The sequence below is a fragment of the Phacochoerus africanus genome, chromosome 4, assembly GCF_016906955.1.
Source record: "Phacochoerus africanus isolate WHEZ1 chromosome 4, ROS_Pafr_v1, whole genome shotgun sequence".
Lineage (NCBI taxonomy): Eukaryota > Metazoa > Chordata > Mammalia > Artiodactyla > Suidae > Phacochoerus > Phacochoerus africanus.
In genome coordinates, this window is record NC_062547.1 from 89,332,252 (window position 1) to 89,350,039 (window position 17,788).

Sequence of the window (17,788 nt, forward strand, 5' to 3'; positions counted from 1 at the left end):
TATCAAGGCTTGCTTCCATAACTGGCTTGGTTTTATTTACATCTGGGTTTTATTTACATCTTTTTATTTAAACTGGGTTTTATTTACATCTTTTTACAGCTGTGAGGAGTGGGTTTAGTTTTATAATGCAGATACTCATGCGTTCCCTCCAAAGCGTTAGAGAACTGCTGGTATTTTTTTTTTTCTTTTTTAAAGTTATAGTTGATGTACAGTGTTGTGTGGTGTTTATTTTTTTGCTTTGAAAAATGAGCCATCGAGTCTGTAAGTGCTTTAGATAGAAAGGTCGATGAACTGGCTTATGAAGGAAGTTAATGACTGTATTAGTAATATATTGATTAGTACACTTTCTAACATGAAAAACTAAAAAGGACAAGATCTGTGTTGTGCATACAGTTATTACTCATATTGAAATCCGTACTCAAGTTTATTTGAAATTTGTTGGACTTTTAATTTAGTTTGGATTAGTTATGGGGACATAAGGAGACTGCGCATTATTTGAGGTTAAGGAAATACTTGCTATTACTTTTTCAGTTTTATCTCTACTAAGACATTAGCCACATTAATGTGTTGTCGTAATTATAGAGTAAATAATATTTGTACATGTCAGAATGCTGCTTAAAATCTTTTATCGGAGTTCCTGTCATGGCTCAGTGGTTAACAAATCTGACTAGGAACCTTGAGGTTGCAGGTTCAATCCCTGGCCTTGCTCAGTGGGTTGAGGATCCGGTGTTGCAGTGAGCTGTGGTGTAGGTTGCAGACGCGGCTTGGATCCCGCGTTGCTGTGGCTCTGGCGTCGGCCAGTGGCTACAGCTCCGATTCGACCCCTAGCCTGGGAACCTCCATATGCCGCGGGAGTGGCCCAAGAAATGGCAAAAAGATAAAATAATTAAAAAAATTTTTTAAAAAATTAAAAAAAAACTTTTATCAAGATGATCTCATGCTAAAGAATGAGGTTGTTTTTAAGTATCTTGATATATTTTCCCAGCAAATTGCATAGCTTTTTCTGAAGAGACCTCCACTTGTTCTGCCGAACAGACTATGTTTGGTTCTATTACTGGGAATAAAGAAAACCTTAAATATTGTGGGTACCATTAGTTCCCTTCTTTGTTCTTGTTTTTGGTGTGAAAACAACTGTCCTCTCATGTCAGTTTACCTTAAAGCACCTGCATCGATGGAAGCCAGTCTCTTAATATTTTTTGCTTGATTTCCTGTCACAGGGCTAACGTTTGTCACAGTGTTGCTGGAGTATATCTAATGTCCAAATTAGTTTTTGTTTTTCTTCATACACTTACATCATGGCTCATCTTTCATTCTTTTACAGGAATTTTAAACAGTTATCAGGTGAAATGGAATTTATGACGATTAATGGAACAACGTTAAGGAACCTGGAAATCCTTCAGAATCAGGTCAGGCAAACATTAGGGCTGTTTGATTCAAAATGATGGTGAAAACAAATTTGGGATAAGGTAGTTGTCTGTAAACAGTGTTGTCTTCAGCTTATAGCTCTGCCTGTTGGTATCTATTGGTAACTGCTGTGCTCACTTTTTGGAGAATCAAATATGTGAAATACTTGTTGGGAGGTTACATTGGGAGCTGTAGAGCTGTGCTTTTTTGGTCTTTATTTATTTATTTATTTATTTATTTTTAGGGCTGCACCTGCAGCATATAGAGGTTCCCAGGCTAGGGGATGAATCAGAGCTGTAGCTGCCGACCTATACCACAGCCATAGCAACGCCAGATCCTTAACCCAGTGAGTGAGGCCAGAGATCAAACCTGTGTCCTCAGAGATACTAGTCAGATTTGTTTCCACTGAGCCATGATGGGAACTCCCAGAAAGCTGTGCTCTTTTTTTTTTTTTTTTTTGGCTTTTTGCCATTTCTTGGGCTGCTCCCGTGGCATATGGAGGTTCCCAGGCTAGGGGTCGAATCAGAGCTGTAGCTGCTGGCCTACGCCAGGGCCACAGCAACGTGGGATCCGAGCCGCGTCTGCAACCTACACCACAGCTCAGGGCCACGCTGGATCCTTAACCCATTGAGCAAGGGTAGGGACCGAAACTGCAACCTCATGGTTCCTAGTCGGATTCGTTAACCACTGCGCCACGATGGGAACTCCAGAAAGCTGTGCTTTTTAATGATCGAAGTAACGTGCCCATTTTGATAATTTCTTTTTTTTTTTTTTTGTCTTTGTTGTTGTTGTTGTTGCTATTTCTTGGGCCGCTCCCATGGCATATGGAGGTTCCCAGGCTAGGGGTCGAATCGGAGCTGTAGCCACTGGCCTACGCCAGAGCCACAGCGACGTGGGATCCGAGCCGCGTCTGCAACCTACACCACAGCTCACGGCAACGCCGGATCGTTAACCCACTGAGCAAGGGCAGGGACCGAACCCGCGACCTCATGGTTCCTAGTCGGATTCGTTAACCACTGCGCCACGACGGGAACTCGCCATTTTGATAATTTCTATATCAAAAAATTTTTTGAAAAGGCATTATCTTTGAAAATTAATGTAGTTTTAAAAATCTATTTGGTTATATTAATATATATATTACTGTTATTATTTTTTGCCTGCCTCATGGCATATGGAGTTCCCAGGCCAGGGGTTTGATCTGAGCCGCAGCCGCAGCAGCTGCAGCAATGCCGGATCCCTAATCCACTGTGCCAGGCTGGGCATCGAACCCATGTCCTAGCGCTCCAGAGATGCTGCCCATCCTGTTGTGCCACAGTGGGCACTCCTGCTTCGTTATATTTTTTCTCCATCCTTTTAGACTTTTTGTTGAAATGTGTGCAGTTTTATTTCATTATCTAGCATGTAAACAAGTGTCTGTGATAGTCACTTTGACTGTTAGGATGCATAATGTTTCACTTTACATTTTTTCATCATCATTCTTTAGTGCTCTTTATTGATGGATGAGGAAGATAATGACTAAATTTAATGCTTTTATTTATTAAATCATCACTTGAAAATGGGAGATGGTATATTGTAAAACTAATGCTATAACATAAAGTCCTGGCAATAAAGAGCAGTTCCAAATCCTTTGAATAAGTAGTAGAAAAGCTGAACTGTCTGCTGTGAATCACTGCTTTGCTATGAAATAATGTAAATGCTGAATTTAGTCTCCTGACCTCCGGATTTGTGTATTACTAGTTTCTCTCACTTGGTTTCTTCCTCTGCCAAGCTGTTCTTGTATACTGCAGTCAGCCTTCCTTTTATGCAATAACATTTTGATCTTGTCATTCTCTTATCTGGAAATTCAGTGTCTTTTCTGTCTTTCTTATCAGCTCGGTATATCTCCCCATGAGAAGAAATAAGCAGTAGGAATAAAAGGACATTTCTGGGGTGAAGAAGAGCCACAGTCAAAGCCTGTAGACACAGCCTGGCACTCCATGCTTCCTTAACTCTTGCCACATCCTCCCTGTTCAAATCCTATTACTGTGGAGTTCTGAAATCAGATTCCTAAGGCGAAAACCATCTGTCACCAAAATACCCTTTTAAATCCCCCCTCCCCCCCGCCACTTTTTGGTTTATTTGGGGCCACACCCGAGGCATATGGAAGTTCCCAGGCTAGGGGTCAAATTGCAGCTATAGCTGCCAGCAACAGCCACAGCAGTGCCAGATCTGAGCTGCATCTGTAACCTACATGACAGCTCACGGCAATGCTGGATCCCCGACCCACTGAGCAATGCCAGGGATCAAACCCACATCCTTATGGATGCTAGTCTCATTTGTTTCCACTGTGCTACAATGGAACTTCCTAAAATCCCCTTCTTTATCATGACTTGGGCCCTTGTAGAGGGAGAAACTGAGAATTAACATCTTGCGCTTGTCTTTGCGCTTGGGCTCTGGCCTCCTTTGCCCTGGAGCAGTGGAGAGGCTGGCTGTTGGGGATGGCAAAGGTATAATAAGACTGGGTCTCCCCCACCTCCCCCTCTCTCGTCTGAGCCCACTTCTCCAGTGATTCTGGGTAGTCAGAGAATGATTCCCCTCCACTGTCCTCTTCATGGCACCCTTGCCTATCGTCAGGCCAGTTGGGCTCTGAGAAGAGTCGGTGCAGTCACTGATGTGGGCTCCTCTCATCGGTCAGCTCTTCCTGCCCAGGACATCGTCAAGGAGCCTTTGGTGACTGCTGTAGTCTGCGTGTGAGCTCTGCTTTAAGGGTTCTAAGGCCTTCAGAGGTGATGTCACACCTTTCCTAGTTGATTTCTGCCAGGTGACATTATGTCCTGATCTGGAGTCTTTTCTCCCATCCTTGGATATGGAGAGGGAGGGACTATCCACATCTTAATCTACTTTTGCCACTCACCCTACTGAGCACCCAGCAGGTGTTCTCTAAGTCCCTGCTTGTTGATTTGAAGGAAAAAAGAAAAAGTTAAAAAAAAAATGCAGGTGGAAACTGAATTTCCAAATAAAATTTAATTCTATTAATGGATATTGTGTACTCCAGTGAAACCCTGGTTCAAGTGAACTACTATCTCTAGTTAATTACAAATTTTGTTATGGCTTAGCTTTAAAGTGGCAACGCAGAGATAGATAAATTTTAGATACATTTTGGCTAAGGATGTAATACAACAGACAAAAATCAAGCCCTCCAGGGCACTGTCCTAGAGTGCAGTGCAGGTTCACTTCTCCCCTTAAACTTGTTCTGTAGTCATGAGAGAGTATCTGACTTTAGAATGGCAGCTCTTGGGTAGTGGGAGATACTGAATTGCCTCAGGAAAATGAAATTATCTCCATTGTGCTTCCCAAGGCAGGAAAGGATACAGTTATGCTTTTAAGATGTTTGGGTCAAACATTTTCAAAAGAGACTTCTCAATATATTATTAACTAAAAACCACACATAGGCTATATCTTGTGTAAAATAGCAATGCTTTACACGGATTTATGTTTGTGTATATATATATATATATATATATTCATTAGACATTAAATGAACACCTCTTTTGAGATGTACTTTATGCCATGCATGTGTGACAATTTAAAATTGAAGTATTTGGGATCATTAGGGCACATGAACCACTAGTGATTTTGGTACAAATCCAGTTGTCTAGCTAATAAAACTTGTCTTCTGGTTCTTTTTTTAGACTGATATGAAAACCAAAGGAAGTTTGTTTTGGGTTTTAGACCATACTAAAACTTCATTTGGGAGACGGAAGTTAAAGAAGTGGGTGACTCAGCCACTCCTTAAATTAAGGTAAAAGGAATTCTTTTTTGCGTGTGTTTAATCTGAAATTATATAAAGTTATGAAATTAAAGATATGCTACCTCCTTAAAATCAAGGTTACCCTGGCTTATAAGAATACCATTTTAAATTGAGGAAGATTCTATTTTGTATCTGGCAGGAGACCATCTAATACTGTGAGGATTGTATCCTTGTCCCCAAGAACGAGTGTGCTTGTATTTGGAAGACATGGAGTCTGCCCAGGGAATGTGAGTTAGCTAGTTAGTTTGGGTCATCAGTAGCATGGGGTGTAGGAAGAGAGGGGCTGGGGACTGCCTTTCTTAGAAGACTTTTTTTTTTGCTTTTGCTTTTTTAGGGCTGCACCCACGGCATGTGCAAGTTCCCAGGCTAGGGGTCTAATGGGAGATACAGCTGCTGGCCTCGTCTGTAACCTGCACCACAGCTCACAGCAACTCCAGATCCTTAACCCACTGAATGAGCTCAGGGACCAAACCCGCAACCTCATGGTTCCTAGTTGGGTTCATTTCTGCTGCGCCACAACGGGAACTTCTTTTTTTTTTTTTTTTTTTCTGCTTTCTTTGAGGGCTTTAAAGGCTGGACTGAGGAGCTGGCAATGAGAAAGTTAATCCAGTGATTCTGTGCATGGAAGTGATGGACTCAGAGCTGGCTTGTGTGTGGGAGCGGACAGAGTGATTGATGGTGGTAGGGGGCCAAGTTATCAAGTTCACAAAGAGGTTCTGAGGACCTGAGCTGCAGAGGTAGCAGTAGACATCTGAAAAAGGGATTAGGTGTGAGATGTTTACAAAAGTAGAATGAGTAAACCGGAAGTGCTTTGAGGGAAGGTAGGTGAGTCTTAGTGCCTGAAACAGTGGTTTCCAAGCTTGTCTGCACATTGGAATCACCTGGGAACTTTCACAAGTACTTTTGCCCACATCCATCCCCCAGAGATGGTCTCCAATTTCATTGGTCTCCAATGTGGCCTGGGAGATGGAATTTTTCTTTTTTGACCACGCCTGCGGCATGTGGAAGTTCCCAGGCTAGGGATCAAATCCATGCCATAGCAGCGACCCTGGCTGCTGCAGTGACAATGCTAGATCCTTAACCCCCTATGCCACCATGGAACTCTGGGAGCTGGAATTTCTAAGAGCACCCCAGGTGATTCTGACCTTCAGATAGAAAATTCGAGGACTGTGACTTACGCCTTTCACGCAGTAGGAGTCCAAGTAATGTTTACTGAATGAAGGAATGCATGCTATTTTTCATTGTATTTTTCTTATGTACGAGTATTTAATATTCAGAATCATCCTCTGAGGCAAGTCCTTGAGATGAGTAAACAGATTCAAAGAGCTTCAATAACTTGCTCAATACTTCGCAGCTGGTAGAGTCTAGATTTCAAAGCAACATTGATGCTGTCCTGAACAGCTTGCCGAATGGACAGATGAGGGAGCGTGCGAGAGAGTGTCAATGAGTGAGTCAGTCCCACTAGGAGCAGCCTGCCCCTCCCCAGCCCACTGCATCCTCACCTTTGCAGTGGTTTACTACCTCCTCGCAGGGTGGCCATAAGGAATAAAATGAGGCAGTAATCTTAACTGCCACTTCCTATAATTATATAGGAAGCACTGTGCTAGGGGCTTTATGTGCATTGTCTCTTTTAAAGCACAACAGCCTCACTCATGGTTGTGTTTTATGCTGGACTCAGTAAACAGCCATCTTTGGCAAAGGATAGCAGACACTGTTATAAGCTTTAAGACATTGTTCTGCTGATAATGATTACTCAGTAATTTCCGATTTTAGTGGGTGATTACAATTTCTATTAGTCATAAGCTTTAAGACATTGTTCTGCTGATAATGATTACTCAATCATTTCAGATTTTAGTGGGTGATTACAATTTCTTGGCTAAAGACCTTTGGACCAGGGAAACGGACTGGGTAGAGAAGAAGTTCTGAAAATGGAAGTGTCTGCTTTGGTTCAGTAGTCACATGAGATAAAGATGCCTCGTGGAGCAAACGCAGACAAGATGAATTTCTGCACACAGTCTGCCAAGAGCTGTATGAGGAGTATTGCCTTCTGGTTGATAGAAAGGCATCTGTCTAAGCAGCCACACAGTTCTTCCTATTTTATTTGGTTGGTTGAAATATTCAGCAGAAACAGACTTGCGAGCAGACTTTTTCATGTAAATTAAAATTTTTATTTCTGTTAAATTTGTTTATATAAGCAGGATTAATTTGAGATAAATTCGGTAAGCCATGCTATATATGCTCTTTGGAAGTTGATCATATATTCCTTGGGACCCAACCTTCCCAGAAAGACTGAGAGAATGTACTCCATGTATTAAACTCAGATGCTTTCAAGTATGAACTTTAGACCATCCTAAAACATATATTGCTGAAAACAAGCACACAACCTCTTCCTCCCCACCCCCCCCCCCACTTTATTTTCTTTTTAGGGCCACATAACATGGCATAGAGGTTCCCAGGCTACGTGTCCAATCGGAGCAGTTGCTGCCGGCCTACACCAGAGCCACAACAACACCAGATATGAACCGCATCTGTGACCTACACCACAGCTTACGGCAATACTGGATCCTTAACCCACTGAGTGAGGCCAGGGATCGAACCTGCAACCTCATGGTTCCTAGTCGAATTTGTTTCTACTGAGCCATGACGGGAACGCCTTTGCCATTTTTACTTTAGGTCATAGTTGTAAAACTTGAAGCTTCCTAATCTATTAAAATTCACTTCAAAAGAATTTCAGTTGAATCTTTTCCTTTTTCGATTTATAGGGGCCTTACCCATGGCATACAGAAGTTCCCAGGCTAGGGGTCAAATTGGAGCTACAGCTGCCGGCCTATGCCACAGCAACAGCAACGCCAGATCCGAGCCGAGTATGTGAACGACACCACAGCTCACAGCCATGCTGGATCCTTAACCCACCAAGCAAGGCCAGGGATCAAACCCACATCCTCATGGATCCTAGTTGGGTTCGTTACCCCTGAGCCACAGTGGGAATTCCAGATTCCAGTTAAATCTTAATTGCACCTGCAACATATTCCAAACAAATACCTAGAGAAAACCTTTAGCTGATTAGTCAGTGGTTCAGCTATATATGTATTGTTGTTGTGGTTCTTCTTCTCTTTTTTTTTTTTTACCCCCTAAATGCTAACATTGGTGCCATGCTGATAGTGTCAGTGGTTCATCCAGGCTAATATGCTGTCTTTGACACTGGCAGCCAAAGGTTGGTTTAGGGCCTGGTTTTCTTCTATAGTGAGATCATAGAACAAATAATTGGTGTCAAGGGAATTTAGCCAAGATATAAGGTGGATCTACCATAGTTCTTAAAGATCCTATTGTTAGTCCTCCTTAAATTCTCTTAAATCCCTTAGGATCTTCTTGATATTTTTAGCCTATTTTAGCTCCCAGGGCAGTCACACAGTTTATAAATTCAGGACTGAATGTTTCAAGTTTTGGGGAATTTTTCTGCTTCCACCACACTTTACTCTGCGAGAGGGCATCTTCGGTGCAGTTTTCTAGTGACTTTCTAGAAAGTATAAATGGCATTTACCCTATGCTTACCGACTGATTCAAAAACTTCACTTGGGTTATTGAGACAAGATTTTACTCTGTGGAAACCACACTGGCTTTTATAAATGTTATGCTTTTTTATGTGTTTTGATGCATCTGCATACTTTTTAAAAAATCACTTGTCTAATTTTAGGCAGGAAGATGCTTTCTTGTAGGTCACTAGCTTCTTCCTATAAATGAATATCATGTTGGCAAGCCATTAGTCCTAAGACCTTTATATTGAATTCATCTTTTTTGAAGTTCTTTCTTTGAAGTTCTTGTGTTTCTTTCAGTTGATATGATCTTGTCAGTCGTTTTTAGATACACCATATGTATTGTGTTGGTTTTGTCCAAAAGCCCCCAAATGCAAATTTTGCTCGTAAATATAGATCAAGGGTAAGAAAACTTGAAAAGTATAAGTCTCTAAAATGATGTTTTAAGCAAAATACTAATTTCTAAGGCAGATTTGGTCATCTTAGAAGAAGTATTCAAGATTCTGTAACTTATGTTGTAATTTGAAATATTAAAAGGAAGTTTTGAGTTTTCTCCTTGGGTATCTCTTCTTTCACCTGTGCCTTAAATGTTGATATTACTCTTGGTTCTCTCTTGGGGCATCTTCTTACTTTCAGCACTATGTAGGATTTTATCTGAGGCTGTGGCTTCTTCTGTAACTCATGTGCTGATGACTTTGTCACCATTGTCTCCTGCAGCTCCAGACGCACACATCTGCTAGGACTTCTCTGCCTCAGGAAACATTCAGTTTTGAGTATGCAAAACAAATGGGAATCAAAGAATTTCCTTCAGTGAGACAGTGATTTCTTGCAAATGCAGTCATATGTGTGTGTGGTATGTGTGCACATGTGTGTGCATGTGTACATAACACACTTATAAAAGAGTAGATTATTAACCACAAAAGGAATTTGAGAGATCAGTTCCTCCCCTTCTAGAGGGCGAACTGTTTTGATCAGTGATGAAAAACATTGGATCTTTGGCAAGAAGTTGTATTATATCATCTTGCCTTTTTGTAAAATCACTTTACGAAAGGCACTCAGATGAAAGCCTTTTCATGAAAGGCTTTTTTTTTTTTTGAGGAACCTAAGCATCTCCATGCCTCTGGTTGTGCCCTTCTCCGTTTCTATCTGCACTAACCAAAGATTACTATTTTTTAAATATATATCTGATTATGTTTTGCTCTCTGCTATTTACAGTTCTCATTCTACACTAAGGCAAAATTTATTTCTGGACCTTGGTACCCTCTGTTCCCTTTTTCTAAAGTGGAAGCTTCTACTCATTTTGGTTTCTCTTCTAATAATGTACTGGCTGCTGCTTCAAAGTTTCCTTTGCTCACTGTCCATCTTCTCTGTCTCCTTTACAGAGAGGTTGGAATTCCTGAGGCTTGAACCTTAAAGCCCAGCTTTCTTCCTTCTGTTATTCTTCCCTTCCTTCTCTTCTCTGCCGCTCTTCTCTCCTATCCCATGAGCTTACCTAGTCCAGTGATCATTAATATTAAAATGTCAGCGATTCCCAAATTTGTATCTCTGGTTCTTACTCCCTTGTGTTCTCCAGGCTTATATATTCAACCTAGACTGCTGAACACATAGGGTTATCCCAGACATCTCAAAGTTAATATATTTAATTCTGGTTTCCCTGTTTTGGAAACCAGCCTATCGTGTTTATCTCTGTGCATCTTGCCACCTTGACCTCCATCAGCCTGGTCTGAACTGCCATCAGCTTCCACTTGGATGGCTGCAGTGTCCTAACTGATCTCTGTTCTCTCTTTTTTTTTTTTTTCCTTCAGGCCACACCTGCAGCATATGGAGGTTCCCAGGCTAGAGGTCAAATTGGAGCTGTAGCCACTGGCCTACACCACAGTCACAGAAACTCAGGATCTGAGCCACACCACAGCTCACAGAAACACTGGATTCTTAACCCACTGAGCGAGGCCGGGGATCAAACCTGGGTCCTCATGGATGCTGATCAGATTTGTTTCCGCTGAGCCGCAATGGCAACTCCCAATCTCTTTTTTGAAAATACAGAATCATGTCACTCCCTGCCTTAAACTCTTCATTGGCTTTCCTTTGTGCTTCGAATAAAATTAAAATTCTTAAATGTGGCTCTTGTGTCTGCCTCTCTTCTGCGTTCATGCATTCCTTGTCACTCTGGCCTGCCTTTGGTTCCTGAGCATCCCAGAGCTTTGTCTGTCTCGTGGTCTCTGCATTCATTGTCTTTCTGCCCAGCATGTTCTTTCCTTTCTCTTCAATTTTCACATGGCTAACTCCTTTATTCTTTAGTTCTTACCCTCAAGTGTTAGTTCTTCGGAGACGTTTTCTCTGACATCCTAATGTAAATTATGTTCTTGGTAGTATTCGTGGTGTATAGGGCTTACTCTGATTGATATTTGTTTATCAGTGTTTAATACCTATCTCACACAAATGTTTCATTTATAGTAAGTATTTGATAAGCATTTTTCCCCATGCCCATTTCTCTGCGTTTGCACTTATCAACAATGTAGATGTTGTGAATGTAAAATACACGTCAGGTAAACATTTATCTCAGTCACTTTTTTTTTTTTTTTGGTCTTTGCTATTTCTTTGGGCCGCTCCCATGGCATATGGAGGTTCCCAGGCTAGGGGTCGAATCAGAGCTGTAGCCACCAGCCTACGCCAGAGCCACAGCAACGCGGGATCCGAGCCGCGTCTGCAACCTACACCACAGCTCACGAACGCCGGGTCATTAACCCACTGAGCAAGGGCAGGGACCGAACCCGCAACCTCATGGTTCCTAGTTGGATTCATTAACCACTGCGCCACTCCTATCTCAGTCACTTTTACCTGTACATGTCATTATGTATGTTACGTTCATTAAGGACATTTTAAGTGTATTAACTACATTAAGATTGTTGTGCAACCATCACCACAGTCTCTGTTCAGAACTCTTTTCATTTTGCAAAACTGAAACTCAGTACATATTAAGAATGACTTCCCATCACCCCTTTTCCTAATCTCTGACAAACACTGTATTACTTTCTGTCTCTATGAAATTGACTGTTCTAGGTATCTCATATACTTATGGAATAACACGAGGTTTGTATTTTTGTGACCATCGTATTTCACTTAGCATAATATCTTCAAGGTTCATTTGTGTAGCAGCATGTATCAGTATTTCTTCCGTTTTTAAAATTGAGGTATAGTTGTGTAGTCCATATTTACTAGTTCCACATGTACAACAGAGTAATTCAATATTTTTATAGATTATACTTAATTTAAAGCTATTACGAAATAATGGCTATAATTCCTTGTGTTGCACAATTTATCCCTGTTGTTGTTGTTTTCATAGTAGTTGGTGTCTCTTAATCCTATGCCCCTATCTTTCCCCTTCCCCCTTTCCATCTCCCTCCTGATAACCACTAATTTGTTCTGTGAGTCTATTTCTCTTTTGTATGTACATTCATTTGTTTTATTTTTTTAGATTCCACGTATTAGTGATATCATACAGTATTTGTATTTCTCTGTATTACTTATTTCACTAAGCATAATTCTCTAAGTCCATCCACATTCTTGCAAATGGCAGAATTTCATTCTTTTTAATGGCTAAGTAATATTCCATTGTATACATATACCACATTTCTTTATCCATTCATTTGTTGATGACCATTTGGGTTTCTTCCATATCTTGGCTTTTGTAAATAATGCTGCTGTAAACATTAGGGTGCATGTAGCTTTTCAAAATAGTGTTTTCATTTTTTTTTTTTTTTGGATATCTACCCAGGAGTGGAACTATTCTATTTTTAGTTTTTTGAGAAGCCTCCATACTCTTTTCCATTTTGTACCAATTTACAGTCTCACCAACAGTGTACTAGGCTTCCGTTTTCTCCACATCCTCTCTAGCATTTGTTACTTGTCCTTTTGATGATAACCATTTTTGACAGGTGTGAGGTGCACCTTGATTTGCATTTCTTTGATTTTTTTTTATATTGAGTTGTATGAGTTGGATATTAACTCTTTATTGGTCATATCATTCACGAATACTTTCTCCCAATCAGTAGGTTGTCTTTTTGTTTTGTTGATGATTTCCTTTGCTATGCAAAAGCTTTCAAATTTAGTTAGGTTTACTTTTATTATTTTCGCTGGTTATTTTTGCTTTTATTTCTTTAACTGTGGAGACAGATCAAAAAATATATATTGCTACAATTTATGTTGAAGAGTGTTCTGCCTATGTTCTCGTCTAGGAGTTTTGTAGTTTCAGGTCTTAAAATCCATTTCGAGTTTATTCTTGTATATGGTATGAGGGAATGTTCTGATTTCATTGACTGACATGCAATTGTCCTGTTTTCCCAGCATCACTTATTGAGGAGAATGTCTTCTTCGTTGTATGTTCTTGTTTCCTTTGTCATAGGTTAATTGACCAGAAGTGTGTGGGTTTATTTCAGGGCTTTCTGTTCTGTTCCAATGATCTATGTGACTCTGTTTGTGTCAGTACCACATTGTTTTAATGACTGTAGCTCTGTAGCATAATGCGATAAGTACTTATTGAGTGAATAATAAGAGAGTGAAGCATTCAAGACCTAACTTAGATATCTCCTTTGAGAAGTCCTCCTTTTTCTCCTTCCTCCCCCTGTAGAAAATTAACTCCTCTCAGTTTTGTCCTGCTTCTTACCCATCCACCCCCAACAAACACACATTATGCATTGTGGGCTTATAGTGCTTTGAATATAGTAGGTGATCACAAAATATGAACCAGTGAATCCACTGGAAAATATTAGGGTTCTAAGTAGACTTTGAAAATAAAGGCATTCATATGTAAGGGAAGTTTATTTAACTAAGAAAAATTCTTTGATTTTACTTTTATTTTTATTAAAAATTTTTATTAGAGTTAATTTATAATGATCTGTCAGTTTCTGCTGTACATCAAAATGACCCAGTCATATGCATTCTTTTTCTCCCATTACCTTCCATCATATTCCATCACAAGTGTTTGGATATAGTTCTCTGTGATAGACAGCACAACCTCATTTCTTGTCCATTCTTTTTTTTTTTTTTTTGTCTTTTTAGGGCCACACCCATGGTATATGGATGTTCCCAGGCTAGGGGTCAAATCGGAACTGTAGCTAGCCACTAGCCTACACCACAGCCACAGTGATGCCAGATCTGAGCCGCATCTGTGACCTACACCACAGCTCATGGCAACGCTTACCCATTGAGTAAGGTTAGGGTCTGAACTGCATCCTCATGGATATTAGTCAGATTTTTTTTTTTTGTTTCTGCTGAGCCACAATGGGAACTCCCTGCTTATCCATTGTAAATGTAATAGTTTGCACCTAGCAAACTCCTAATCCATCCCACTCCCTTCCCCTCCCCTCCCCCTTGGCATTACAAGTCTGTACTCCAGGTCTGTGAGTCTGTTTCTATTCTGTAAATAGGTTCTTCTGTGCCATATTTTAGATTCCACTATCTTTTTCTGACTTCACTTAGTATGAGAATCTCTAGTTGAATCCATGTTGCTGCAAAAGGAATTACTTTGTTCTTTTTTATGGCTGAGTGGTATTCCATCATGTATATGTACCACATCTTTTTAATCCATTCATCTGTCAGTGGGCATTTAGGTTGTTTCCATGTCTTGGCTATTGTGAATGATACTGCAGTGGACATACAGGTACATATATCTTTTTGAATGAAAATTTTGTCTGGATATATGCCCAGGAGTGGGATTCCTGGATCACATGGTAGTTCTATATTTAGTTTTCTAAGGAACCTCCTTACTGGAAAAACTCCTTGATTTTAAAAGAACCTTAGAGGCAGTTTTCTTTCATGTGATTCCTTGTTTTAGTGCCACGGAATTGATTCTGAGAAATCCTTTCTTCCCTTTTAGTGGGGTAATTGCCTGGTCAGGTATGAAACCATGATACTTAGCAATGGAAGAAATAGCGTGGCAACGTCTTGTATTCTCTCTAGACCCCCAGTGGAATATAGAATAGACAGAAGTTCCTCAGAGAAACTCATGTGACTTCCTAAGGAACCCAGGCTGGGTGACAGGAAGGAGCTGTCATGTACCCCAGGTGTAGCTGGTTTTAAGAATGATGTAAAAAGTCTAACTAATAGCTCTAAACACATCTGAGTTGGAATTTATTGGCTTGGAAACATTTCTGGTCAACATGATTTTCATACGGCTCTTAAAGGCCAGACCTGTAGAATCTGAATTCCACAATGGGTGATTTAGATAGTGTATTTGTTTGCTAGAGCTGCTTAAACCAAGTACCACAAACTGGGTGGTTAAACACCATAAATTTGTCTCACAGTTCTGGAGGCTCAAAGTCCAAGATCAGGGGGTCAGTGGGATTGGTTCTTTCTGAAGCCTTTGAGGGGGAATCTGTCCATTGCCTGTCTCTTGGCCTCGGGTGGCTTGCTGGCAGTCTTTGGTGTTGCTTGGCTTGTAGATGTGTTGTCTTTATCTCTGCCTTTATGTTCACATGTTATGCTTTCTGTATGCATCTCTCTTCACATGGCATTCTTTTAATAAGAATATAGTCATATTGAATTAGGGGCCTGCCCTATTCCAGTGTTATCTCATCTTTACTAATTACGTCTGCAGTAACCCTGTTACACTCTGAGACACTAGGGGTTAGGTCTTCAGCATATGTTTTTGGATGGATACAGTTCAGTCCATAATCGATAGGCTCAGTTACTTCACATATTTCCTGCTCTTGGCATAAGCAGATCAAACGTACTCATCTCTTGCATGGAAACAAATGTTTTGATTATCATTTAAATGTATCACACATTTATTCAGCATCTGAAGTGAGGTCGTAAAGAACATTGGATTTTGTAAATTGCAAACATTCTGCAATTTTGTGCCTGTAGTACAGTACTCTGAAAGATCTTTCATCTCTCTTACCTTTGAAAAACATTCTGGATTGTGTCTGTCCAGGTGAATTATTTATGTAAATGTTAGATGATTTTTAGGGGTGAAAAAGAAATATATATATACATACATATATATATATATATATATATATATATATATATACACACACATATACATATACATACATTTTTTTTTTTGTCTTTTTAGGGCCACACCCTTGGCATGTGGAGGTTACCAGGCTAGGGGTGTAATCAGAGCTACAGCTGTCGACTCACACCACAGCTCACAGCAATGTCGGATCCTTAACCCACTGAGCAAGGCCAGGGATCAAACCTGCAACCTCATGGTTCTAGTCGGATTTGTTTCCACTGCACCACGATGGGAACTCCCTATTTTTTTTCTTTTAAAGTAAGTGAAATATTTTGGTGGAAAGGAGCAGACGTCCAAATCTAAGAGATGAGGAAAGAAAAGTAGCCAAGGTGGGAATTGGGAAGTGCTGAGGTTTGAGAGGTCAAGTCTGTTGCTCTGTTAACAAGTGTCCATGTGAGGGGAGCAGAAGATTAAAGCTCAGAAGGATCAAGCGAGTGGAAGGAAGGTGGCAGCAGGAGAAACCAGTGTCCACCTGTGCTGCATTTTTCATCTGCATTATTTCTGTTTTTTCAGCTATTCCCAGAGATAGTTATTACTCCTGTTTCGTACATGAGAAAAACTGACACTTAGGTTCATTATCCAAGATAATCTGCCAAGCGTGTCTGAATAGTTTGCAGTTAATGAGACAGTTGAGCTTGATTTCTGATGCCCTCATTCAGTTGTGTCACATGGGACAGGTTATGAATTTTTATACACCTCAGTTTCCTCATCTGTAAAATAGGATTTGCACTACCTACCCCATGGTGGTGGTATGAGTACAAAATAAGACAGTATAAATAAAGGATTAGTGTGGTTCCCACATCAGTATGTGGTCAAGAAGACAGCTGTGCTCTTTATAATACCAAAAAAAATTGGAAGCAACCTAGTTATTAGTCAGCGAATGGAAAGATAGTTATCTAGTCCCACATTAGAATATTATACAGCAGTTAAAATGAATAACTCATGCCTGTATGTTTCAATATGGATGGATCTCATAAAATGCCATAAAAGAATACATACCTAAATGTCCATTGACAGATGAATGGATTAAGAAGATGTGGTATATATACACAGTGGAATACCACTCAGCCATTAAAAAGAACAAGATAATGCCCTTTGCAGCAACATGGATGGAACTAGATACTCTCATACTAAATGAAGATAAGTCAGAAAGAGAAAACCAAATACCATAGGATATCACCTATATGTGGAATTAATATATGGTACAAATGAATCTTTCCACAGAAAAGAAACTCATGGACGTGGAGAACAGACTTCTGGTTGCCAAGGCGGGGTGGGGAGTGGGATGGACTGGGAGTCTGGGGTTAATAGATGCAAACTATTGCCTTTGGAGTGGATAAGCAATGAGATCCTGCTGCATGGCACAGGGAACTATGTCTAGTCACTCGTGATGGAATATGATGGAGAGTAATGTAAGAAAAAGAATATGTATATGAATGACTGGGTCACTTTGCTGTACAGTAGAAATTGACAGAACACTGTAAATCAACTATAATGGAAAAAATAAAAGCCGTATATAAAAAATTAAATTATAACCCTTAAACCTTTGAAAAATAGCAAATGTTAAAAAAAGAATACATAGAGCACGATAACCATTAATTTAAAGTTTGTAACTTCACAGTGGTAGTCTGTGTTGTTTAGAAGTTCATACATAAGTGGTAGAAATATAAAAGCAGTAATTAGAAAGGCTATGCAGTAACATCTGGAAAGTGAATACTTCTGAGAAGGGAGGAAAGGGAAAGAAACAGATGGGATACTGCCTTATGTGTATTTGCAATTTTTTAAAATATGTAATACAGAGAATATAATACATATACATATATGAATTTTAATTTATTTATTTTTGGCCTTTTTTAGGGCTGCACCTATAGCATATGGAGGTTCCCAGGCTAGGGGTCGAATCAGAGCTGTAGCTGCCAGCCTACGCCACAGCCACAGCAATGCTGGATCCCAGCTGCATCTGTGAACTAAACCACAGCTCATGGCAACACTAGATCCTTAACCCACTGAGAGAGGCCAGGAATCAAACCAGCATCCTTGTGG

The 17,788-nt window shown here is 40.2% G+C and overlaps 1 protein-coding gene across 3 annotated transcripts in view; it reads left to right on the forward strand.

Moving 5' to 3' along the window:
- MSH3 (mutS homolog 3) overlaps positions 1–17,788 on the forward strand; it is a 185,169-nt gene that overhangs the window by 65,499 nt on the left and 101,882 nt on the right. For all 3 annotated transcript variants that reach the window (XM_047778198.1, XM_047778201.1, XM_047778199.1), the window contains exons 11-12: positions 1,322–1,406; positions 5,076–5,185. In XM_047778198.1, coding sequence (XP_047634154.1) covers positions 1,322–1,406; positions 5,076–5,185 — 195 coding nt within the window. The remainder of the gene's footprint in view (positions 1–1,321; positions 1,407–5,075; positions 5,186–17,788) is intronic.